Source organism: Stomoxys calcitrans, chromosome 3 (genome assembly GCF_963082655.1).
Source record: "Stomoxys calcitrans chromosome 3, idStoCalc2.1, whole genome shotgun sequence".
Classification (NCBI taxonomy): Eukaryota; Metazoa; Arthropoda; class Insecta; order Diptera; family Muscidae; genus Stomoxys; species Stomoxys calcitrans.
Genome location: NC_081554.1, coordinates 187,385,353 through 187,412,632, shown reverse-complemented (window position 1 = coordinate 187,412,632; position 27,280 = coordinate 187,385,353). Strand labels below are relative to the sequence as shown.

Here is a 27,280-nt window from a genome sequence, read left to right as displayed (position 1 = left end):
ACATGGCAGCCAACGAAGCAGGTGAAGATGTTTAACACACACTTTGGCAAAACATTTTCAAACTGGAGGAGAAGAAGTAGCAGCAGGCGTTCGAGATTGCCGCTTAGGTACTAAAACCAAAGCAAACTTAAAGGAAAATCTATAAAAATGTACAAAAAGTACAATTTTAAAGTTAAAGTAGTCAAATCGAGGTTAACTACTTTACGTGAAAGGTAGAGATTTTGCAAAAGGAATTCTAAGTGACCTACTTGGCATTGCCAGGGAAATAAATCAAAAAAAAAAAAATTAAATAACAAAAATTGTGGGACAAATGTTCTGTAGAGCAAATTTTGTGTTTATTTTTCTGAGAAAATTTTGTGAAAAAATTTTTAAAGAAAGGTTAGGTTTATGTGACAGTCTGCCATTAGACTCATTTGGACGTTTTCGTCCATTGTGATACCACAGGAACAGAAGAAGGAAGATGCCTTCTAGTTCCTACCGTTGAACAATTCAGATCTTTTTAAAAAGCCCAATAACCTGAGAATCTTCACATCCGGTAAGTCAGACAGGTTCTCAAAGAAATTAGAACCTTAAGTGAAACTCCTTCTGACTGCAAGTGCGGGACACACACACAGAAGGTGTTCTATATGAAATGAGAACCTAATGTGGAACTCCTTCTGTCTGTTAGTGCGGGACACACACACAGAAGGTGTTCTATAGTCTGTTCTTATTCGATGTCCTCACAGATTCTTCAAAAGTTGTTGCTGGCAACCTTTAGTCTGGCAGCATGTTTTCCGATTAGACAGTGACCTGTCATGACGGACACAATGACTGAGACGTCTGTTTTCGCCAATGAACTAGGCGTCAGTTCTAGCCAATGACAGCAAAGCAGTAGACCTCTTCAAGTCTAGATTAGGCCACAAAGTTTTAGAATGCTCAGAGTCCCCTCTATCATTCGTTTTCCTTCGGGCCTGGCCCTAAAAGCCTAGCTTACATGTCGCTAGAGGCATATCCACAGATTCCAGTATCCCTGGAATGTGTAGGGTAGTTCCTAGTCTCGCAAGCTCGTCCACTTTACTCCCGGTTCAGCCATCTCGCTGGGAAATCTGCGACAGTCTAGGGCGGTTTTTAGTATTCAAAAATACTTTCTCCAGGGATTAAATGGATGCCTGGATGTCTAAGAAGATATTTATGCCAATTAAAATAACATTATATCTTAGCCACTCCTCCACTTCCTTAATTGCAAGGATTTACGCTTGATACACACTGCAGCGGTAATCTTTTCGATATAATCAGTTCTAACCAGATCTTTAGATTACACCCTTAAACCCACCTGGTCGTTTAGTTTGGAACCATCCTCATAAAAGTGATTGTAACTTCTGTTAGCACTGATATTGTAGTTCCAATCGGTTCTATCAGGGATAGTGGTACAGTAATTTTTATCAAAAAGCGGCTCAGGTAGGGTGTAATCCACACTGACTGAAACCTCGGATAATGTATCAAGGATAATACAGAGTCCGAAGCCGCCACATGACCAATGAGAAAACTCGCTCAACCTCACTGCAGTGAGCGCAGTAATTTGTCTAGCCACAATATCCAGAGGCAAAAGATGTAGCATTAAATTCAGTGTAACAGATGGTGTTGTCCTCAGTGCGGCTGTGATGCACAAACAAGCCATCCTTTGAATGCGGTTAAGTATTTAGCAGTAGTTGAACTTTTGAAGCGCCGTCCACCAGACCACATAACCATATAGCACAATAAAAATTTTGTGAAAAATGTTCTGTAGAGAAAATTTTGTGAAAAATGTTCTGTGGAGAAAATTTTGTGAAAAATTTGCTATAGAGAAAATTTTGTGAAAAATTTGCTATAGAGAAAATTTTGTGAAAATTTTTCTTTATAGAAAATTTTGTAAAACCTTTTCTATGGAGAAAATTTTGTGAAAAATATTTTATAGAGAAAATCTAGAGAAAATTTTCTGTAGAAAAAATTTTTTGAAGAGAAAATTTTGTAAAAAATTTTCTATAGAGAAAATTTTGTCAAAAATTTTCTACAGAGAAAATTATGTCAAAATTTTTCTATAGAGAACATTTTGTCAAAATTTTTCTATAGAGAAAATTTTCTCATTTTGAGAATTTTGAGAGAAAATTTCCTCAAAATTTTTCTATAGAGAAAATTTTCTCAAAATTTTTCTATAAAGAAAAGTTTCTCAGGAAATTTTTGACAAAATTTTCTCTATAGAAAAATTTTGAGAAAATTTTCTCTATAGAAAAATTTTGAGAAAATCTTCTCTATAGAAAAATTTTGAGAAAATTTTCTCTATAGAAAAATTTTGAGAAAATTTTCTCTAGAAAAATTTTGAGAAAATTTTCTCTATAGAAAAATTTTGAGAAAATTTTCTCTATAGAAAAATTTTGAGAAAATTTTCTCTACAGAAAAATTTTGAGAAAATTTTCTCTATAGAAAAATTTTGAGAAAATTTTCTCTACAGAAAAATTTTGAGAAAATTTTCTCTATAGAAAAATTTTGAGAAAATTTTCTCTATAGAGAACATTTTGTCAAATTTTTTCTGTAAAGAAAATTGTGTCAAATTTTATCTATAGAGAAAATTTTGTCAAAAATTTCCTATAGAGAAAATTTGGTCAAAAATGTTCAATAGAAAAAATTTTGTCAAAAATTTTCTATAGAGAAAATTTTATCAACATTTTTCTATAGAAAAAATTTTGTCAAAATTTTTCAATAGAAAAAATTTTGTCAAAATTTTTCTATAGAGAAAATTTTGTCAAAAATTTCCTATAGAGAAAATTTTGTCAAAAATCTCCTATAGAGGAAATTTTGTCAAAAATTTTCTGTAGAGAAAATTTTGTCGAAAATTTTCTATAGAGAAAATATTGTCAAAAATTTCCTATAGAGAAAATGTTGTCAAAATTTTTCTATAGAGAAAATTTTCTCAAAATTTTTCTATAGAGAAAATATTGTCAAAAATTTTCTATAGAGAACATTTTGTCAAAAATTTTGTTAGAGAAAATTTTGTCAAAAATTTTTATACAGAAAACTTGTTTTCTATTAAAAATTTTTTCGAGTGATTTCTACGAAGAAAATGTCAAAAATTTTGTGAAATTTTTTTTTAGAAAAAAATTATGTCAAATTTTTGCAAAGAAAATTTTGTTTAAAATTTTTTTAAAAATTTCTATGAAGAAAATTTTATCAAAAATCTTCTTCTGTTAAAAATTGTTTATAGATAAAAGTTTGGTAAGAATTGACTTTAGAGAAAATCTTGTTAAAATTACGTTTCTTGTGAATTGAGTACCTACAAAATTCGAACAATGAACACCTCAAGCAGCAAATCAACAATTTTATGACTATTATTGGTGTACTCAGATTTTTTCATTACCATTATAGTTGATTACGTTTTTGGCTAGGCGGTACTACAGTAAACTAGCTAACAATCTACTAACAAGCACATTTAATCGAATAAAACTTTATTTAACCATCTGAAAAACAAAGATAAGGATGTAGCTCAGCAACACTCAACACTAAAAGTAACATCAATATCCTTATCACATCGTCAAAATGTGCGAGATAGAATTTGTGTGTGTGCGTGTGTGTGTTGTGTTTGGTAGTAGATCTGAGTAAACGTTTATCTGCTATTCCAAAAACTTTTACACACTTCTTGGCAACAAGACGTTAAGACCAAAAGGAGCTCCACCGACCATCATATAAAGCCACACGAGAGTACACAAATAATTTTTATGTAGTTCCATCCAAGTCTCATTAGAGAAGCCTTCATTGTACTCATCGTCCTATTCTCCTACTTTGGGCTTGGGAAGCCCTAACATGTTCATTATTAACATCAAAGTCGATGTTGGCAATTGCCTTTAAGCTTTTGCGGCTGTTTTTTTGTGTGTTTTATGCTTTATTCGCAGCATTCACAATTCGCCTCTCCAGAACTCCTATACTACACTTTTACCGTTTTGCCCCCTTGGCCAGAAAGAGAGGGGAAGCTTTTGCTTGAGTAGGATTTTTATGGTCCCATAATGATTTTTTAAATGTGACACGTACATACAATTTTATCTTTGCTTAACTGTTTGCTGTCTGACATTCTGACGCACGATTTCTGGGCCTAAGTTTCTTATTTGGCCAACCACCACCACCACAAACTCCCTTTCATTCTTTTTTATACCATTTAATGTTATTTTGTGTTGTGTTTTGTTGTTGTTGTTGTTATTCTCTGTGTAACATCATCATAGCAAAGGACAATAACAATTTGTATTTTTGGATTGCGAATGGTTTATTCAACATGTTATGCAAAATGAAATGGCAAAATGTTTGCAGAGCGGAAGGATAACTAAAGGAAAATTTTCGATACAACTGAAATTTCATAGAAAATTTTAAAAGAATTTTTTCAAAAAATTTTTTCAGAAAATTCATAAAAAAAAATGTTCGAAAAAAATATGAAAATTTTTTCTATAGCGAAAATTTTTTTTTAAAAATGTATAAAAAATCTTGTCAACAATTTTCTATGGGGTTAACTTAATCAAAAATTTTCTATGAAATTTTTTACAAAGAAAATTTTGTCAAAAATTTATTGAAAAAAATTTATTGAAAAAAATTTCTATAAAAAAATTTTGCCAAATTTTCTAAAAAAATGGTCGAAAAAATTTTATAAGAAAATTTTTTTAAAAATGTTAACAATTTTCTATGACAAATGTAAAAAAATATCTCTCCAAAATTTTTCCCAAAAAACTTGGCTCGAAAACTGGGTATCAAATTCGTTTTCTACTCTCATTTACCTTTCCCTGGAGTCCCATATTGCCATAATGGGTCAATTAGCCTATTCGACAAATTTTTAGCAGGAAAAGCGCCATTAGACTTTAGCGAAAGATTTGATGTCATATTTACAATCTACTACCATTTGCCTCTATTTGAGTCCCATACAGCCATGGTGGGCTAATATGCCCATTTGGAGGTATTTGGGAGTAGGGCGGCCCCACTGGTTGGTTCAGCTGAGTCCCATATAGTCATAATGGGTTTTATACCAATTTGGGGCGTTTTAGGGGGTGGGGTGACCCCCCATACTTCTGTCTGATTTTGTATGCCAAATTCGAGATCTACTCCCGAATACCTTTCATTTGAGCCCCATATTGACATCAACGTCCAATATGTGTGTTTGGGGGAGTTTTGGGCTTGGGGCGGCCCGATGGGTACTAAGACTCAATTCTTAATACCATATTCGTATTTAACTTTCCAAAACCTTTCATTTGGTACCCATATTGTCCGATCGGTCGGGTAGTGTTTTTGGCATCCGATATCGAAAAAGTATATAGCCTACGTTTCCTTCCAGACCAACCTACACAATATGCGAAAATTTCGAAAAAATCGGTTCTGCCGTTTTTGAGTCTATACGGAACGCACAAACAAACCGAGTCTATTTGGTCGCTTTGAGGGGGGGTGGGGTAACCCCCTATACTTTGACATGAATTTGTATACCAGATTCGTTATCTACTCCTGCATAATTTTTTTTTGATTCCCATATTGTCCTTATCGGTTCAATTTTGATTTTGGGTGGTGTTTTTGCGGTAACGGGGGAGGGTCCGCTCCCTTCCGATATCAAACAATTATAAAGCCTATTTCTCCTTCCTGACTATATTCGAAATCCACTCCCGAATTCCTTTCATTTGTGTCCCATGTTGTCATGATTGTAAAATAAACCTATTTTATGGGGTTTTGGGGTTGGGGCGGCCCTCCCGGTAGTTGAACCCAATTTTTATTATAAAATTCGTACTCTACTCCTTTCATTTGAGTTCCATATTGTCTCGATCGGTAAACTTTTATTTTTGGGTAGTACTTTTAGGGCAAGGGGGAGTGTCCGCCCCCCTTCCGATATATATAGCCTATGTTTCCTTCCAGACCAACCTACACAGTCTGTGAAAATTTCAAGGTAATCTGTTTAGCCGTTTTTGAGTCTATACGGTTTTGTCAAAAACTCATTTCTTTAGGAAATTTTGTCAAAATTTCATTTCTATAGGAAATTTTGTCAAAATTTCATTTCTATAGGAAATTTGCCAAAATTTTATTTCTATAGGAAATTTTGTCAAAATTTCATTTCTATAGGAAATTTTGTCAAAATGTAATTTTTAAAGGAAATTTTGCCAACATTTAAATTTTAAAGGTCATTTTGTCAACATTTCATTTTTAAAGGAAATTTTTTTTAGGAAATTTTGTCAAAATTTAAAATTTAAAGGAAATTTTGTCAACATTACATTTTTAAAGGTGATTTTGTCCAAATTTCATTTCTATAGGAAATTTTGTGAAAATTTCATTTCTGTAGGAAATTTTTTCAAAATTGATTTCTGTAGGAAATTTTTTCAAAATTGATTTCTATAGGAAATTTTGTCAAAATTTCATTTCTATAGGAAATTTTGTCAAAATTTCATTTCTATAGGAAATTTTGTCAAAATTTCATTTCTATAGGAAATTTTGTCAAAATTTCATTTCTATAGGATATTTTGTCAAAATTTCTTTTCTATAGGAAATTTTGTCAAAATTTCATTTCTATAGGAAATTTTATCCAAATTTCATTTCTATAGGAAATTTTGTCAAAATTTCATTTCTATAGGAAATTTTGTGAAAATTTCATTTCTATAGGAAAGGTATACCAAAATCTGTTTGGTATAGGAAATTTTGTCAAAATTTAATTTCTATAGGAAATTTTGTCAAAATTTCATTTCTATAGGAAATTTTGTCAAAATTTAATTTCAATAGGAAATTTTGTGAAAATTTAATTTCTATAGGAAATTTTGTCAAAATTTCATTTCTATAGGAAATTTTGTCAAAATTTCATTTCTATAGTAAAATTTTCTCAAAGTCTCATTTCATAAATCTCATTTTTATAGGAAATTTTGTCAAAATTTCATTTCTATAGGAAATTTTGTCAAAATCTCATTTCTATAGGAAATTTTGTCAAAATTTCATTTCTATAGAAAATTTTGTCAAAATTTCATTTCTATAGGAAATTTTGTCAAAATTTCATTTCTATAGGAAATTTTGTCAAAATTTCATTTCTATAGGAAATTTTGTCAAAATTTCATTTCTATAGGAAATTTTGTCAAAATTTCATTTCTATAGGAAATTTTGTCAAAATTTCATTTCTATAGGAAATTTTGTCAACATTTCATTTCTATAGGAAATTTTGTCAAAATTTCATTTCTATAGGAAATTTTGTCAAAATTTCATTTCTATAGGAAATTTTGTCAAAATTTCATTTCTAGAGGAAATTTTGTCAAAATTTCATTTCTAGAGGAAATTTTGTCAAAATTTCATTTCTAGAGGAAATTTTGTCAAAATTTCATTTCTATAGGAAATTTTGGCAAAATTTCATTTCTATAGGAAATTTTGGCAAAATTTCATTTCTATAGGAAATTTTGTCAAAATTTCATTTCTAGAGGAAATTTTGTCAAAATTTCATTTCTAGAGGAAATTTTGTCAAAATTTCATTTCTATAGGAAATTTTGTCAAAATTTCATTTCTATAGGAAATTTTGTCAAAATTTCATTTCTATAGGAAATTTTGTCAAAATTTAATTTTTAAAGGAAATTTTGCCAACATTTAAATTTTAAAGGACATTTTGTCAACATTTCATTTTTAAAGGAAATTTTTTAAAATTTTTTTTTTAGGAAATTTTGTCAAAATTTAAAATTTAAAGGAAATTTTGTCAACATTACATTTTTAAAGGGGATTTTGTCCAAATTTCATTTCTATAGGAAATTTTGTGAAAATTTCATTTCTGTAGGAAATTTTTTCAAAATTGATTTCTATAGGAAATTTTGTCAAAATTTCATTTCTATAGGAAATTTTGTCAAAATTTCATTTCTATAGGAAATTTTGTCAAAATTTCATTTCTATAGGAAATTTTGTCAATATTTCATTTCTATAGGATATTTTGTCAAAATTTCTTTTCTATAGGAAATTTTGTCAAAATTTCATTTCTATAGGAAATTTTATCCAAATTTCATTTCTATAGGAAATTTTGTGAAAATTTCATTTCTATAGGAAAGGTATACCAAAATCTGTTTGGTATAGGAAATTTTGTCAAAATTTAATTTCTATAGAAAATTTTGTCAAAATTTCATTTCTATAGGAAATTTTGTCAAAATTTCATTTCTATAGGAAATTTTGTCAAAATTTCATTTCTATAGGAAATTTTGTCAAAATTTCATTTCTATAGGAAATTTTGTCAAAATTTCATTTCTATAGGAAATTTTGTCAAAATTTCATTTCTATAGGAAATTTTGTCAAAATTTCATTTCTATAGGAAATTTTGGCAAAATTTCATTTCTATAGGAAATTTTGTCAAAATTTCATTTCTAGAGGAAATTTTGTCAAAATTTCATTTCTATAGGAAATTTTGTCAAAATTTCATTTCTATAGGAAATTTTGTTAAAATTTCATTTCTATAGGAAATTTTGTCAAAATTTCATTTCTATAGAAAATTTTGTCAAAATTTCATTTCTATAGGAAATTTTGTCAAAATTTCATTTCTATAGGAAATTTTGTCAAAATTTCATTTCTATAGGAAATTTTGTCAAAATTTCATTTCTATAGGAAATTTTGTCAAAATTTCATTTCTATAGGAAATTTTGTCAAAATTTCATTTCTATAGGAAATTTTGTCAAAATTTCATTTCTTAGGAAATTTTGTCAAAATTTCATTTCTATAGGAAATTTTGTCAAAACTTCATTTCTATAGGAAATTTTGTCAAAATTTCATTTCTATAGGAAATTTTGTCAAAATTTCATTTCTATAGGAAATTTTGTCAAAATTTCATTTCTATAGGAAATTTTGTCAAAATTTCATTTCTATAGGAAATTTTGTCAAAATTTCATTTCTATAGGAAATTTTGTCAAAATTTCATTTCTATAGGAAATTTTGTCAAAATTTCATTTCTAGAGGAAATTTTGTCAAAATTTCATTTCTAGAGGAAATTTTGTCAAAATTTCATTTCTAGAGGAAATTTTGTCAAAATTTCATTTCTATAGGAAATTTTGGCAAAATTTCATTTCTATAGGAAATTTTGGCAAAATTTCATTTCTATAGGAAATTTTGTCAAAATTTCATTTCTAGAGGAAATTTTGTCAAAATTTCATTTCTAGAGGAAATTTTGTCAAAATTTCATTTCTATAGGAAATTTTGTCAAAATTTCATTTCTATAGGAAATTTTGTCAAAATTTCATTTCTATAGGAAATTTTGTCAAAATTTCATTTCTATAGGAAATTTTGTCAAAATTTAATTTTTAAAGGAAATTTTGCCAACATTTAAATTTTAAAGGACATTTTGTCAACATTTCATTTTTAAAGGAAATTTTTTAAAATTTTTTTTTTAGGAAATTTTGTCAAAATTTAAAATTTAAAGGAAATTTTGTCAACATTACATTTTTAAAGGGGATTTTGTCCAAATTTCATTTCTATAGGAAATTTTGTGAAAATTTCATTTCTGTAGGAAATTTTTTCAAAATTGATTTCTATAGGAAATTTTGTCAAAATTTCATTTCTATAGGAAATTTTGTCAAAATTTCATTTCTATAGGAAATTTTGTCAAAATTTCATTTCTATAGGAAATTTTGTCAATATTTCATTTCTATAGGATATTTTGTCAAAATTTCTTTTCTATAGGAAATTTTGTCAAAATTTCATTTCTATAGGAAATTTTATCCAAATTTCATTTCTATAGGAAATTTTGTGAAAATTTCATTTCTATAGGAAAGGTATACCAAAATCTGTTTGGTATAGGAAATTTTGTCAAAATTTAATTTCTATAGAAAATTTTGTCAAAATTTCATTTCTATAGGAAATTTTGTCAAAATTTCATTTCTATAGGAAATTTTGTCAAAATTTCATTTCTATAGGAAATTTTGTCAAAATTTCATTTCTATAGGAAATTTTGTCAAAATTTCATTTCTATAGGAAATTTTGTCAAAATTTCATTTCTATAGGAAATTTTGGCAAAATTTCATTTCTATAGGAAATTTTGTCAAAATTTCATTTCTAGAGGAAATTTTGTCAAAATTTCATTTCTAGAGGAAATTTTGTCAAAATTTCATTTCTATAGGAAATTTTGTCAAAATTTCATTTCTATAGGAAATTTTGTCAAAATTTCATTTCTATAGGAAATTTTGTCAAAATTTCATTTCTATAGGAAATTTTGTCAAAATTTCATTTCTATAGGAAATTTTGTCAAAATTTCATTTCTATAGGAAATTTTGTCAAAATTTCATTTCTATAGGAAATTTTGTCAAAATTTCATTTCTATAGGAAATTTTGTCAAAATTTCATTTCTTAGGAAATTTTGTCAAAATTTCATTTCTATAGGAAATTTTGTCAAAACTTCATTTCTATAGGAAATTTTGTCAAAATTTCATTTCTATAGGAAATTTTGTCAAAATTTCATTTCTATAGGAAATTTTGTCAAAATTTCATTTCTATAGGAAATGTTGTCAAAATTTCATTTCTATAGGAAATGTTGTCAAAATTTCATTTCTATAGGAAATTTTGTCAAAATTTCATTTCTATAGGAAATTTTGTCAAAATCTCTTTGGTATAGGAAATTTTGTAAAAATTTCTTTGGTATAAAAAATTTTGTCAAAATTTCTTTGGTAAAGGAAATTTTGTCAAAATTTCATTTCTATAAGAAATTTTGACAAAATTTAATTTCTTAGGAAATTTTGTCAAAATTTCATTTCTTTGGGAGTTCTGTCAAAATTTTTTTTAAGAATTTTCTGTACGAAAATTTTGTCTTGTCTTTAGAGAAAAATTTGTTTAGGGGATATATTTCAGTAATTTCTATTGGGTTACATCCCTTCTGCTATCAATATGGAACTTTTTAAATAAAGCATGCGGCACACTGGTCTGCTCTAATAACAGAAGGCCTGCATCTCTGATTCATCTTTTATTATTTTAATACCAACTTCTGGACACGTCCTTTAGACTTTGTTTTAGCTTGGCACTTTTTATTACCAGACTCTTCTTTTTTGTTTGTGCCAAGTAATTGTTAGGTCAAATTTAATTGTGGGATTTGTGTGTAGTAAACAAAAATGTTTGCTGTAACAACAGGAAACACAACCGAAGGATAACAGACCAGTACAATATACTTTGCATAGGTCTAAGGTCCTGAGAACTTAAAGCCTTATTAAAATTCAAGGCAAGGTAATTAAGGGAATTTTTAATGATTTTTTAAATGAAAATTTATATAAAACTGCTGTGGACGAGTACTGTCACGTACGCATGTCGCAGGCAGGGAAAGGAATGCCCAAAATGAAGTTGATAGCATGTCCTTTGTATGCCACAGACATATCAGTGCACTGTCTTAATACCACCCTTATAAGAGATTTATGTGCAATTACTAAGCCACCATCCACGACTGACATAGCAAATGAGATTTTATTTCTCCCCCCATGCCCCACAGAAAATTCTATTAATTGATAAATTGATGGTATCAGCCACAACTGACACTCCTATGATTTATTGTGGTAGCGTTGTTTTTGTCTCTCTACCCCCACTTGTGGTCTTGACCAATCCACTGGCTCGGTAGAGAGTATCACCCATTCTCGTGGTGTCTGTCCTAAGACAACGGAAAACAAATTGACACATTGAGGAATGAAAATAAAGGAAACACAGAGCATAACAAAAATACTAAGGACAACGATTTACTGCAGGATATGTAAATAAACAAAATACACATGGGATAAATTAAACAAACGTACGTGTCTTGGCTTTGCAATCGTAAGAAATGCAATATGCGCGTGTGTGTGCCATAAGAGAAGAGTAGGGGTTGGGTGGTTAAATTGATTCTGCCAAGTGTTGGAAATGTATCTTGTAACACTAAACCTAGGCCAATAATGAAATGAATAAGTAAAAGGAAGGGAGACTTAGTTATAAAGAGAGTGAGAGAGAGGGGGGTAGAACATGTTCAATGTATAGTGTCTTAGTCCTAGAGTCGTAGGTAAGTTATGTGGGGGTAGGTCACTAGGGGAATTGCTTAAATAAATGTGTGTGGCTGAAAATATGTGAGATTGCTAAAAAATTATAACACCCATGGAGACACAACGTCAATACAACAAAAACAAATAGCTCTCAAAGGTGAAACAAAGCAAAAAAAAATATCCTTAACAATGAAATTTTGACAAAATTTCCTTTAAAACTGAAATTTTGACAAAATTTCGTATAGAAATGAAATTTTGACAAAAATTTCCTATAGAAATGAAATTTTGACAAAATTTCCTATAGAAATGAAATTTTGACAAAATTTCCTATAGAAATGAAATTTTTACAAAATTTCCTATAGAAATGAAATTTTGACAAAATTTCCTATAGAAATGAAATTTTTACAAAATTTCCTATAGAAATGAAATTTTGACAAAATTTCCTATAGAAATGCAATTTTGACAAAATTTCCTATAGAAATGAAATTTTGACAAAATTTCCTATAGAAATGAAATTTTGACAAAATTTCCTATAGAAATGAAATTTTGACAAAATTTCCTATAGAAATGAAATTTTGACAAAATTTCCTATAGAAATGAAATTTTGACAAAATTTCCTATAGAAATGAAATTTTGACAAAATTTCCTATAGAAATGAAATTTTGACAAAATTTCCTATAGAAATGAAATTTTGACAAAATTTCCTATAGAAATGACATTTTGACAAAATTTCCTATAGAAATGAAATTTTGACAAAATTTCCTATAGAAATGAAATTTTGACAAAATTTCCCCTAGAAAGGAAATTTTGAAAAAAAATTTCCATAGTAATAAAATTTTGACAAAATTTCCATAGTAATAAAATTTTGACAAAATTTCCTATAGAAATGAAATTTTGACAAAATTTCCCAAAAAATTGGAATTTTGACAATTTTTCATTTTTGAGAAAAATGCACTAAACTAAAGAAATCTTGACAAAATCTCCCATAGATATGAAATTTTGACAAAATTTCCTTTAAAACTGAAATTTTGACAAAATCTCTATATTTATAAAAATTAATTTGTTTCTTTGTTTGTCGGTTTGTAAATTTTTTTGTTCCGTAAGTCTCAAAAACGGCTAAACCGATTTCTTTGACATTTTCATAGATTGATTGGAGTGGTCCAGAAGGAGCAATACGCTATATAATTTTTTGATATCGGAAGGGGGCAGACCTTTTCCCTTACCACAAAAGTACGACCCAAAAATAAAAGTGGACCAATCGTTACAATGTGTGACTCAAATGTATCCAGAAGTAGAATACGAATTTTGTATCAAAAATTGGTTCCAAGTATCTGGGATCCGCCACAACCCCAAAAGATAATGACAATATGGCACTCGAATGAAAGGTATTCGGGAGTAAATTACGAATATGGTTAGGAAGGAGGTATAGGCTTTATAAATTGTTGATATTGGAACGGAGCGGACCCTCCTCCGTTACACCAAAAAAACACTACCCAAAATCAAAAGTGGACCGATAGGAACAATATGGCTATCAAATGAAAGCTATTGGAGAGTAGAATATGAATATGGTATTAAAGATAGGGTTCAAGTAACCAAGGGGTCGCCCTACTTCAAAAACTGTCCCAAACAGACATATTGGACGTAAATATCAATATAGGACTCAAATGAAAGGTAGTGGGGAGTAGACTACAAATATGACATAAAAAATTAGGTCCATGTAATTGATGGTCGCCATATACCCGATAAGACCCCCCCCAATAACAGCAGCGATAACATTTAAAGGAAATCAGATACCAGATGAGGAACGGTGTTCAACTCATTTTGGTAGACAATTTTTCGAGCACTAATTTAGTGACAAAGCAAAAAAGAAGCATTCAACGAAATGCTAGGAAGTATCCAGTCAACAAGAAACACTGCGATTCGGAGCCGAAGATGTAGCAGAAGCCATAATGAGAACCAAGCCATCATAGATTATGGAAATTGGTGGAAATATCTATGCTAACGCTCAAACTTCTGGCGAATTAGGAGTCAAATATGTGAAAGATACCCCCCATCTATCTATCTCCACTCTTGCAAGACTTGAGGTATGGAAAATGGGTCGAGTAGTTCATACAAAAATGTCATACAGTCCTGTCTTTCTCTTAATCCCGGTCGCAAAAACACTTGAAGCGATAATCCTATACGGTTTAAACTCGTCCCTTCTTCCAGCAGACCACCGGCATGGATATAGGAAGGTGCACAGCACTACAACGGCACTTAACGCTATCGCAACACAAATGAGCAACGGCCTAAATTAAAATAGGATACAAATCTTTTGGTTTGGAGTAAACATTGCTCTTGCTCATGGAGGCAACATTACTTTTTATGTCCGTCCATCTCACACTTTTATGCGATACAAGCTGAGTATTTCTCGCTGAGCCTGTTAGCTAGAATACTTCCTATCACTGTTTTTATCTCGTCCGTAGATGCATTATCAGGACCTGTATACAAAAATAACTCAAAACTTTCCATCGCCATCTCTTAACATTCGATAAAAACCAACTTTGACATAGGTATAAAAAATCTCATGTCCTTCGAAAAATACACCTTAAACCAGCATCCTTGAATTACTGTGCTACGAACAGTTTAAAATTTTACCAATTTTTGTATAATACCAACAATGGCCCCAGGCCAACTCAAGGGGCCATTTGAATAATTATAAGCGTATACACATTTCTGTTCCACACTGTGTGATGTTCCAAGTAATAGGGCAACAGAGATAAACATCTTTTTTTATTTTCTTCAAACAGCACGTCATAAGCAAATGTATACATAGGCCAGGAAAAACCAAGGAAAATGTAAACATCAAAAGGAAATTTTGTGTGTGTGTGTGTATGTTTGTTTATACATATGTATGTATGGTGGACATCAATCATTGGAAATTGAAGATACAACAATGCATGAAATCGATAAGGTCGGTGGTCTTCTAGGGATTTCTTAGGTTGCCTTTTCAGTTTGAATGGCTTTGGCCATTTATCACAGTATCTTTAGGTCGATCTTTAAGTTGTTTGAAACTTTTCTTGTTTTGAAACTTACCCTCAAAGCCTTCCTTTTGTTTTTTAGCCTCGTATTTTTGCAATGCCAATTTGATGGCGGCCAACTCAGTTTCCTTAAGATTGGATATCAGATCCAAGGCCCGTTCTTCGCACAAGGGATGAGAACCCAAAGGCAAAGATTCACGGGCGGCAGTAAATTTCGAATAATATTTAGCGGCGGGATTTGAAGATGACAGCAACAGCAAAGATGATGATGAAGAAAGTCTGTGGCTGTTATTATTCTGGTTCTTGTTGTGGTTATTGTGGCTATTGCTATTCCTCATGGCAATGCTAGTGTCTGATGTTGGGGAACAGCATGCTAATGTCAATAGACTTTGCTGCTGTTGTTGTTGCACAGTCAAGTTAAATTGTTGTTGCCTTAGCAAAGTTCGGCCCAAGTGGCTCAACACTCTTTGGGATTTATGCATATTTGGATTAATTATAAAAAACAAAAACTATCAGCGATTCAACGCGTGTTTATGTTAAATGAGGTGTTAGAGCAACAATTTGGCTTATGGAGTTTAATGTTTGCACTAATTTTTGATGGTTGTTTTTGTTTTTGTTTCTATTATTATTGCTGATTGTATGCAATGTATGTTTTGATAAGTTCAATGACGTCACAATTGTTTTCACATTTCACTGAGATTTGTTGTGTTGTTGTTGTTGTATTTCGTATTCTCTTTTTGCTTTCGTCGTTTTATACTTATTCGTAACACTGCACTTATGAACAACCAACTTATTTTACTCTTTGAGTAGGGAGCGGGAGCGGCACGTACGTAACGTTTAGCAACGTAATAGCGTAATAGTAACTTCCTCTAGGCGTCTTATCCTTTTATCCTTCCCGATATCCCGATTCGTACTGATATTTCGTTTCGTTTCTTTTTCCGTTTGCCTGTTTTTGGGGTTTTGGGGTATGAAATCAAATCATCCATACCAAAATCACAAAGCTGACTGAAGGCACAATAACGCCGTTGTGCTTTGACAGCTACAGCGACTGTTTGTCAAAACACAATCAGAGAGTTGTGTATGGGGGTAGTTAAAAACAAACGTAAAATATATGATGCGTTGTGTCGCAGCGACACTATGCGCTGCCCAGTATTATATTCATTGGCAAGAAAAGTATCTATTGAATCCTGGTACTGAGTTAATTCCCACGTGTTGCCTTGGACGACATAAAGCATATTATTAACTTCATTCGTAGCTAAAATGTCTATTGAATTAAGCATAGTATTTACATCATTCATGCGAAAATTGTCTACTAATATTTAGCGAAATATGCTGCATTCTATTGGACTACATAAGACAAAGAAGTCAAACAAAGCCACACAACAAAAACAAATACATTGAAACAGAGTTTCCAGTGACCCAGTTCGTGAGCAAATTTGTGTTGGCGCAGCGGAATGTCGCTGGTTATTTACATTTTCTTCTTCAACATTTTTTATATTTGAGACAAAGCCAACAGCATTAAAGTTGATTGGTGCCCCTTTGGTGAGCATTTAATTATATTTGCAATTAATTGAAACGAAATTTATGCTGGCGCAGCGACATGTCGCTACTATTTTACTCATAGAACTCAGTACCACGAAACACTCTCAAAACGCATTAAGGGCAGTATACATTGACTGACTTCATTAGCACAGAAAATGCCTATTAAATTATTGCGAAATCCGGTGGACTCTTTTGTTTGCCAAACACACAAACATTAGCCAAACAACAACTAAGGCAACAACATTGAAGCAGAGTTGATTGGTGCCCATTTCATGAGTTTCTGATTACATTGGATATTAATAGAAGCGAAATTTGTATTGGCGCAGCGACATGTCGTTACTATTTTGCTCACAGAACTCAGTATCACTTCTATGGAATGTGTTCGGATTTTCTTGGCCACCATTCAGGATTCACTGAATAAGGTTAAGCCAAGCGATCAGCCGATATACTTTTTTTTAATATATGGCAGTACCTGGCATTGAGGATGTCAACTTGTTCTCTTTTTACATTCATTCTTTGTTTACGTTTTCTCCTATATGATGACATTTTCGATCGTCAGATTTGACATCCTTAATGATGTTTATGGGGCCTATCCACTTTGTGTTTTGCATGTGACCTAACCTTCTATTAGTGAATCCTGGCCACCATTGTTTTATAATAAGTTTTGACATGTACAGGTAGTGGCAGTTGCTCCCTTATGATAGGATCTAAATGCTTTCTGGAAGGGAAAGAATGGAGAATTAGCAGTGGTTGAACCTATCGATTTCAATACCGCCGTAAAAGGATGTGATATAGAGGATACGCAGTAATTTAACCAATTGCAGATGTCATCAAGCCTATCGGAGAAGAAGCGCATCCTAATGCTGAGTGTCTGGGCGCCTATATTTTCTCGGGCATAAAAAACACGGGTGTTCGTTCATCTCAATACGAGAACTTCCTGATTAAGGATATACAAACATTTTAAGTTCCTTTAACAAACTCTTACCAATACATACTTCAAGATTTTATGTCTGCTTAAGGATTTGGAAAACATATTTTATATTAATATTCGTTTATTTTTTTGTCGATAAAATCCTTAATAAAGTTCTTAATTACTTAAAAAATCTTAATCGTTTCTAGTCGAAGTTTATATTATAAACTATAGTAGGTATTACTCCATGTTTGAAAGTAACATATTTATGGATGTATGTATATTGGCACTTTACTTAACTAATTAAACCTCATTTAATTTATCCCCGCTTATCCCCACCGAGACTTCAAGTACAATCATTTGCTCGTTGCCCAGGTATGCCACGCAACTCTTGATTAAGCGTACGCAGTAGGGGATGTTTACCACAACCGCAACGACCACGGAAATCATCCAGATCCAAAGCCCAAACCATGCCGCCACCTAAACGCATCTTGCGGACAAATTGCGATTTGCGGCGTATATCGTTGACATCGTCATAGGAAACCCATTGATTGCCACTGTAAGCATAGGGTCCAATGCGACCTTCAGGATCACGTATCACAGTCCAGCCGCCATTACTGATTTGTTCACAAATTTCATAGTAGGCCAAAAATCCACCAGCCCGGGTGTAGGTACCAGCTCTGCCTGGCCCCACAGACTTCTCATTCAAGCTACGAGCATTGGGATCGGCCAAAGAGAATGACTGACCATATAAAGGCATGCCCATGATTAGCTTCTGGGGTGGAGTGCCCTTTTCCAACCAATAGTGTATGCTAAAGTTTCCATTGAAGTATGGATTGCTATCACCTTCCACATAGTATAAGGGAGCCACATGACCAGTCTGTTTATCCCAATGACCATGGAAGTCATAAGTCATTACAGCAATCCAATCAAAATAACGAGCCAATTTGGGTACATCATAGCCAGCATCTATCACCATTTTGCTGGGTGAAACTGCAGCCGACAACAGCAGGCCTTTGGGTTTGAAGGCCTCCGATAACTCTCTTACTAGAGAAGCAAACGCTTCCTTCTCATTTGCCGAGCCCTTGGAGCAGTCCACTTGCCAACACACAGGATATTCCCAATCCAAATCTAGACCTTCAAAACCATATTTCTCACAGAAGGCCATAACACTTTCGATAAATTTACGACGAGCTTGGGGATCCAAAACCATTCGAGCATATTTGCTGCCCAAAGAATCATTCCAGCCACCTATGGCAACAGTTACACGTATGCCCTTCTTCTTATAGGCTACCACTCTTTCATAAAATCTATTGTCTATATCAGCCCAGGAATCATGCGTCTTAATGGTCAAGGAGTTACTATTGAGAACCGCAAAGCCATAAACAATGTGGGTGCAAAGATTCTCATCAATGTCTTCGGGCACATATTTGCCTTGTCCGGGACGATACCAAGCCCAGTTGGTGAAGTAACAAACCACCTTGTAGTCCTCATTGCTGCCCAACGGAGGGGAGTAAGTAGGTTTGGGATGATAAACGGGCTTTTTACTGGGGGTATAAATCGGTTTTTTGGTTACTTTTGGCGGTGTTGGGGTGGTGGTTGTTGGAGGCGTGGTGGGTTTTGGTCTATGAATCACAGGTTTTGGTGTAGTCTGATCATCGCGCACCAAACATTTTGTGGCCACAGGCCAATCACAATAGTTTTGATTCCAATGTAGACCAGAAGGACATCTGCAAGGAATTGAACAATTTATAGGGGGTATTTTGGGAGCAATTTTGAGGAACTTACTTCTGTTCTATGAATTCTCCATATTGACAGATATAGTATTTGTTGCAGTCTCTTTCATGTGGGGCATAATTTCGTCCTAAACATTCCATTTTCATGGGTGACTCAGTGGTTCGAGTAGGCTTTGCCTGTATAACTTGTTGACTCTGTACAGTGTTAACAGTGGGCTTGGGCTTATAGGCTGTCGAAGAACCCAAACCAATATCAGCAACTAAAACAGAATAACAAGATAGCTGCTAGTGTTTGTTTTGTTTCAAAAATCTATTCTCAGTGTACTCACTCATAGTTTTATCCTTGGTCTCTAGAATACATTTGGGATGCGGTCCCGGATAGTTTCTCAACACCCTATTTATGGTCTTCAGCAAGGGATACGACTCACAATCGCAATCATTCTTAAAGTCATCCAAATCCAAGGCCCATATCATGGCTCCACCCAAGCCCATGGCTTTGACATATTCCGACTTGTGGCGTATCATGGGAGCATCATCAAATGACACCCACTGATCTCGCATGTAGGCATAAGGACCCATGCGACCTCGGGGATCTCTTACTACATTCCAGCCCCGTTTGCGTATATAACTGCAAATCTCATAATAGGCCAAAAAGCCGCGAGCTCTGGTAGCTTCTCCCGCCTCTCCACCGCCATAAGTGGCGGCATTCAGTTCATGATTGCTTGCCTGAGCCAAGGAAAATGATTGACCATACATGGGCATACCCATAATCAATTTCTTGCGATCAGCTCCACTTTCCAGCCAATAGTTTATAGAGAAGTTGGCATTAAAACCTTCAGTACCGGCGGGATGCTCATACATGGGAGCCACATGACCGGTCTTCTTGTCCCATTGGCCATGGTAATCATAGGCCATTACAGCAATCCAATCGAAATATTTAGTCAATTGGGGTACATCATAGCCGGCATCGATAACCTTGCGATTTGGTGATACCGCAGAGGACAACAGCAGACCCTTAGGCCTAAAGGCTATGGCAAGCTCTCGTACCAAGTCCGTAAATCCATCCTTTTCGTCGGCAGTGCCTTTCTTGCAATCCACCTGCCAGCATACAGGATACTCCCAATCCAAATCCAGGCCATCGAAACCATATTTCTCTATGAATTCCATGACATGGCGTATGAAACGAGCTCGAGCCTCAGCTGATCTAACCAAACGGGCATATTTATCTCCAGCCGAGTCATTCCAACCACCTATGGCCACGGTGACCTTAATGCCTTTGGAACGATAGGCCGCAACACGTTCATAGAACCTGTTATCCAAATCAGCCCAAGAGTCATGAGGCTGTATGGTAAGTTTATCACGATTCAAGACAGCAAAACCATAAACTATGTGGGTGCAAAGTTCGGGATCAATGTCTTCGGGCAGGAATTTACCACCACCTTGACGATACCAGGCCCAATTGGTGAAATAACAAACCACCTTGTAGTCACCATCTGTGGTGGAGGTGACCTCAGCCGAGCTAAGATTGGGGTTAATCAACTCCACCTCATTATCTTCAACCTCTTCATTGGGATCAATGACATTTTCCGTGTCCTGAAGGCCACCAGGACCAGTTTCGATTTCACTGGGATAGGTAATTTCCTGGGAGTTGAGCACCTCCTCAAAGGATTCCGGTTCATTAACGGGAGTTAAGCCAGCTGTATAGAGAGAAAGAAATTTGGTTACTAAGATGAATTTTACGGAAACCACTAAACTTTTGTCACTCGATTCGTTCGCCAAACTTTCGAAATCAGCTGTTTTTCTATAAAATTAGCAGATTTCGAAATCAGTTGTTTTTTCCTATTAAATCAGCCGATTTTTAAATCAGCAAATAGCTGATTCTTATAAAATCAGCTGATTTCGATGAGTTGGCGAACGAATAGTATGACAAATAATCAGTGGTTGTGATAGTTAAGCTGTCTTACGTGTAGGTTCATATCCAGTGGGTGGGTCCTTTAATACATCATGAATTTGTGTCAACAACGGATGAACACCCTGACCACAGCGATTGCGGAAATCATCCAAATCCAAAGCCCATACCATACCACCTCCCAAGTCCATGGCTCTAACCAATTGAGACTTTTTGCGTATCATAGCAGGATCATCAAACGAAACCCATTGATTATCCTTAAAGGCATATGGACCCATGCGTCCCTGTTCATCATGGACAACTTGCCAGCCTTGATGTTTAACACGATCACAAATCTTAAATAAAGCAAGGATGACAAATAATGGGTGTTTAAGACTGAGACTTATACTCATAGGTTATAGTTAAAGTCAGAATTCACTAAATAAGGTTACCGAAAGCAATCAGCCGACACACATTTTTTGACAGTACTTGCCATTGGATTCACTTAACAAGGTTACGCCAAATGATCAGCCGGCATAAAATTTTTTGAATTTTGTCAAACTTGATATTGTTTACTTTTTTCTTACATGTTTGCAAATTGAAATATTTCAAGCCGCATTTAAAAAGATAAAACGAAAAAAATGATGCATGAATTTGCGATTTTGTCACAGAAAAACATTTTCACAGACATTTGTTAACATTCACTATATGAAGATTTTGACAATTGCAGTGTTTTATTTTAGCTGCTTGGACCCAAGATATATTCATTTTCAGGTAGTGGCAGTTGCTCAACAACAAAATATTGAGTGTTCTATCTGACAAAATCAGCGATGAGTGCAACTCTGATTTTATGTATGTAACTAGTTCGCGCCATTTCTGGTTGTTTGTGTTTGTATGGTTCTTAACTATAATACACACACACCACCAAAACTCGTTGACAGATAGTGAACTTCGCGAGAAAAAATTAAACTCAGCTGTTTACGGTACACTACCTGGTAATTATGTCATGAGTGGTACTGAGCAAAATAGCAGCGACATGTCGCTGCGTCAGTATAAATTTTGCTTCAAATAATTGCTCACAAAATTGCCACCAATCAACTCTGTCTCTATGCTGTTATCTTTGTTGCGTCATGTTGTTTGACTTTTGCTTTTGTTCTGGCGAAGAAAAGAGTCCATCGGATTTCGCAATAATTTAATAGGAATTTTCGCTGCGAATGAATTCAGTACTAGGCTTAAGTCTGTACTGGTAATTTATCCAGAGCTTCGTTGTACTGTATAGATGTAATTTTCATTCACTGCACTATATAGTGCTAAATTAAAACAGATGATGTTCATGTTTTCGCTTTTTTCATTCTATCGGTGAATCCTGGCCATTGAGGTTGCCAACGTATTCTCTTTCTTTCTTTGCGTTCCGTTTCCGATTTGAGTAATTTTCAAACGGCACATTTTGACATACTCAAGTTCATGGGACCTTTCAACTTTCTGATTTCGGCAAGTAACGTAACCTTCTTTTAGTGAACCCTGAGTCAAGGTCTTATTTTTCCGGACCGTTAAATCACACTTACCTCATAATAGGCCAAGAAGCCAGCAGCTCTGGTAAATTCTCCCGCTTTACCAGGTCCCGGAGCTTTAGCATTCAAACCATTATTGCGAGTATTTTCCAAAGTAAATGACTGGCCATACAAAGGCATACCCATGATAATTTTACGTGAAGGGGCACCCTTCTCAATCCAATAATTCAGGGAGTAATTCTGCACACGCAATTTTTTTTTTTTGTTATTAAAAGTTCACAGTTTACATTTCATTTAGTACTTACCGCATGGAAATAATCAATTTCATCATCGGGATGATGGTATAAGGGAGCCACATGTCCTGTCTTCTTATCCCATTGACCATGGAAATCATAGGTCATGACAGCGATCCAATCGAAATATTTGGCCAACTGAGGCACATCATAGCCAGCATCAATGATTTTCTTGCTGGGTGAAACAGCGGTGGAGAGCAGTAAACCTCTAGGTTTGAAAGCCTCCGAAAGCTCTCTTACCCAGGCGGTAAAGCCTTCCTTCTCATCGGGCACTCCCTTATTGCATTCGGTTTGCCAACACACCGGGTATTCCCAATCCAAATCCAAACCCTCAAAACCATACTTCTCCATAAACTCTAAGGCGTGTTTAACAAATTTGGCCCTGGCAGCAGGGTTGCGAACCAAGCGACTGTATTTGTCGCCCTGTGAATCATTCCAGCCACCCAAAGCCAAGCTGACCTTGACTCCCTTGCTCTTAAGACCACTGACACGGGTATAGAACTTATTGTCAATATCAGCCCAAGAATCATGGGTGCGCAATACCAATTCAGAATAGTCCAGCACAGCAAAGCCATAGACAATGTGGGTGCAAAGATCAGTGTTAATGTCATCGGGGGTATAGCGTCCAGCACCCTTGCGATACCAAGCCCAGTTGGTGAAGTAGCAGACCACCTTGTAATAGCCATCCAAAGGCTGCAAAGTTGGCTTGTCCGTGGGATAAGTGGGACGTGGTGAAGTGGTGGTGGTGGGTCTCGCTGTTGTGGGCGCCGGCTTCGGCTTGGCGGGCTTTATCTCGTTGTTGCCTTCACTGGGACCATTTTCATCATTGGAACACATGGCCGATGCTGGCCAATCACACATACCGGCGGCAGCATTGAAATGCAAACCCGGCCCACAATCGGCCGCTTGCAAACGATTCCATAGACAGAACAAATATTTGGAACATTCTCCTGGGTAGGGCACACGCTCCTCACCATTGCAAGGATCTTCGAGGCTGGATTTGGATTGGATAATTCGCAAATAACGCTTGGTGGTAACGCATTTCACATTTTCTGGCCAATCGCAGATCTTGCGTATGCCATCCCAATGTAGATTGCCACCACAGGAGTTCGGCACTAGAACACCATTGATGCAGATATAATATTGGCCGCAATTGCGATGGGTATAATACTCTCCCTCATTGCATTTGGAACTGGTGGAAGGACGATGCGAGGAGCTGGGCTTGCGTGTGGTGGCTATGGGCTTCGAGGGCACTCTTGTTGTCCATGAGGATATGGTAGAGGTGGTGCGTTTCGGTATCGATGTTGTGCTACCCCAGACAGGTGGTCTTGTGGGTTTGGTAACCGCTGCCGAGGGTTTGTTCTTGGTGGGTGTACACGTGGTCGCAGAAGGCCAATCACAGTTGTTTGTTTTGGTATTCCAATGAAGGCCTCCAGGACAATGTTGCTGTCTGAGCTCACCCTCCACTACGCATTGATAGTAGCTGTTGCAATTGGAGGGGTCAGGATAAAATTCTCCCGGCCTGCAGTTACTGGCTTGCACCACAACGGGTCGCACCACAGCAGGAGCAGGGATTGTGGTTGGCTTTTGGGTGATTTGTGTGGGTCTTTGGGTAATGGGAGTACGTGTAGTTGTAGTGGTGGTGGTGGTGGTAGTAGGTCTACGTGTGGTGGTGGTGGTAGTTGTTGTTGTTGTCGTCGTGGATGGAGGTACCCACCATACTGTGGAAGTTCTTTGTGTGGTGGTGGTAGTGGTTGTAGGAGCTTGCCATGCCGGTCTTGCCGTCGTAGTGTGTTCATGCATGCCGCCTCCTCCCGAGATCGAACCATCACTACTTATGGTGGTCATAACAGGAGGCATTGGAGTCACTGGCACCGCTGGCCTTGAACAATCCGAACGTGTGGGTGGTGCTGTTTTAATGCGACCCAAAGCCCTATTGATGGACATCAAGAGAGGGAAGGCTTCAGAGCAGCAACGGTTCTGGAAATCATCCAAATCCACAGTCCAAGCAGCCACTCCCCCAAAACCTGAGCTCACAGCATAACGAGCCTTCACCTCCACCGAGGCTGGATCCTCATAGCCCACCCATTGATTGCGTAACATCGCATATGGTCCCGATTTGCGCTCCACATCACGTCCCGTCAACCATTTCTGCTTGCGTATGCGCTGACACACCTCATAGTAGGCCAACATGCCGGGCTGTTTGGTAAATTCTCCAGGTTCTCCCGAACCGCTGGCAGGCACTCCCTCTCCTTGCAGCTGCGAACTGTCACGCTCCAGGGTGAAACTTTGACCATAGAAAGGTATGCCCATAATGATGCGCTCCTTCTTGGCGCCCAATTTCAATAGAAGCTGCATGGCATAGTCGGTGTTGTATTGCGGATATTTGTCCCCCTGGCGGCCATAGAGGGGACTCACATGCCCTGTTTGCTTCTCCCAGGCGCCATGGTAGTCGTACGACATCACTGTCAGGTAATCCACAATTTTCGACAACTCTGGGAACTCATAGGCCTCGGTAATAATTTCCTTGTAACCCGAAATGGCAATGCCCAAGCGTAGCTTTTTGTCCACACGGTCAAACTCGGAGCGGATTTCACGCAGCAATTTGGTTAAGTTGGGCTTATCGGAAGCTGGTCCCTTGGAACAGTCGCTCTGCCAACATTTGGGATAATTCCAATCCAAATGCAGACCCGAAAAGCCATGACGCTTCAAGAAACCCACCAGATTCGAGGCAAATACTCTGCGTTTAATGTCATCCGAGGCCAGACGCGAGTACTTGTCACCCGCCGAGTCTGTCCAACCTCCCATGGCTATAAGGACGGGAATGCCAGTGGCCACTACACGACTATACATTTGATTGTCTATATCCACCCAGGGGTCAAATTCCTTTATGTTCAAATGATCCGGATCCAAGGAGGCAAAGGAGTAGATCAATTTTGTGCAGAGGTTTTTGTTCTTCAGAAATTCGGGCACAAATTGGCCATCGGCTTTGCGGTAGAAGGCCCAATTGGTGACATAGCACAAGACCTCAGGAGAGCTGCCGGAATCTCGTTGCGGCTTTGATTGTTTTATTTGGGCCAAGGCTCCATAGGGGCGATCATCATAATCACTGTCGTCATAATCGATTACATCCACATCTTGAGAGCGAACGGAGGAAGATAATGCCCCATAGGCTAAAAGTTGCTGACGTACCTTGGCCACATCTTTCACTTTTTCGGGTTCGGCTATATCGGAAGCCTCAACCAATTGCTGGTAAGGTGAATCGGAACGATAGGGCTGAGGCAGACTCTCTACATCATCATTGTAGGGATTGGGCACTATGTAGGCGGCATATTTATCGGAAACAGACCAAGCATCTGGTTGCTGAAATGTTTCCACATCCATGTCGGGTTCGAATTCAGGCTCTGGCTCTGGTCCATCCAAAACCAACTTCTCCGGCATTGCATCTTGGGCAGAGGATTGCCTAATGCTTGCCGAGTATTCTTCCTCCTCCACATAGTCATCTTCCTCATCGGGGAAGGATTCCACAGCGTCTCTTAGGAAATGCCTTGAAGGCGTGGCTGATTCCCTAAGATCCGCCACCGAGCGGGCATTAATGGTGGGAACACTCTCGACAGCACTGCGCAGGGGCAAAAAGACATCTCCAAAACTGGGGGCCAAACTAAAGCGACTCAAACCCTCAGCAGCCTCCTCTTCGGGTACACTTTCCACTGCTGAACGCAAAAATCCAGGCTTGAACTTGGGCGCATTGTGTTCCTCGGGAGCATCAATGCGTATGTGGGCCCATATGGGGCAAGAGCAAAGTAACTGGAAAATAAATAGCCAATAATTAAAATATCTCACCAAGCACAGGCCCAGCCATTTCAACTTACCAGCAGGCCCACTGCTGCTACACTCCTCGCCATTCTCATGACCAAGTGAGTTTTGTTGCACACTCACTCACTCTCTCCCCAAGCACTCGCTTTTATCTAAAGCCCTTTTGTGCTGCTTTGGTCTTCAGTCCTCTCAGTCTGCAATGCATATAAAAAAAAAATAAATCATGTGTCACTTTTTGCGGTTCTGTAGAAATGTATGTCCCACATCAACTGCTGGTTAATCCCTACTTCATTCATGCCTTCTTCTTTCTCGATTATGATTAATTCCCTGCAGTATTAAAATATGAGGAACTTGAAGCTAACATTCCATGCATATTAATTTTTTGGAACACTGATTGTTTATTTCTCTCATAATTGTTGTTGTTGTATTGGAAGCACACATTTTGTACCCCAACACGTAACCAGGAACATAGGTGTGCTCTTCAGTGCTCAATGTGGTATGACAAATTAGGAAGTGAAAAAACTTTGCTTTTGTTTTTGTATTCAACTGGAGAACAAACAACGGAAAGTCTATAGAGAATGCCATGAACATAATTCCTACGGTCCCCAAC

The 27,280-nt window shown here is 35.9% G+C and overlaps 2 protein-coding genes across 3 annotated transcripts in view; both read right to left on the bottom strand.

The window, feature by feature from the left end:
• Positions 1 to 15,962, bottom strand: part of LOC106081392 (transmembrane protein 65) — a 110,984-nt gene extending 95,022 nt beyond the window's left edge. For both annotated transcript variants that reach the window (XM_013243304.2, XM_013243305.2), the window contains exon 1: positions 15,030 to 15,962. In XM_013243304.2, the coding sequence (XP_013098758.2) occupies positions 15,030 to 15,456 (427 nt within the window). In that variant the 5' untranslated portion in view covers positions 15,457 to 15,962. The remainder of the gene's footprint in view (positions 1 to 15,029) is intronic.
• A 1,663-nt stretch (positions 15,963 to 17,625) lies between these two features.
• LOC106081389 (probable chitinase 10) lies at positions 17,626 to 26,789 on the bottom strand. The gene is made up of 7 exons (XM_013243301.2): positions 26,727 to 26,789; positions 22,867 to 26,661; positions 22,616 to 22,801; positions 21,127 to 21,406; positions 19,492 to 20,859; positions 19,215 to 19,422; positions 17,626 to 19,156 (listed from the first exon to the last, which is right to left on the bottom strand). The coding sequence occupies exons 1-7, from the start codon at positions 26,763 to 26,765 to the stop codon at positions 17,773 to 17,775; spliced, it is 7,260 nt and encodes a 2,419-aa protein (XP_013098755.2). The 5' UTR covers positions 26,766 to 26,789; the 3' UTR covers positions 17,626 to 17,772.
• Between the last annotated feature and the right edge of the window lie 491 nt (positions 26,790 to 27,280).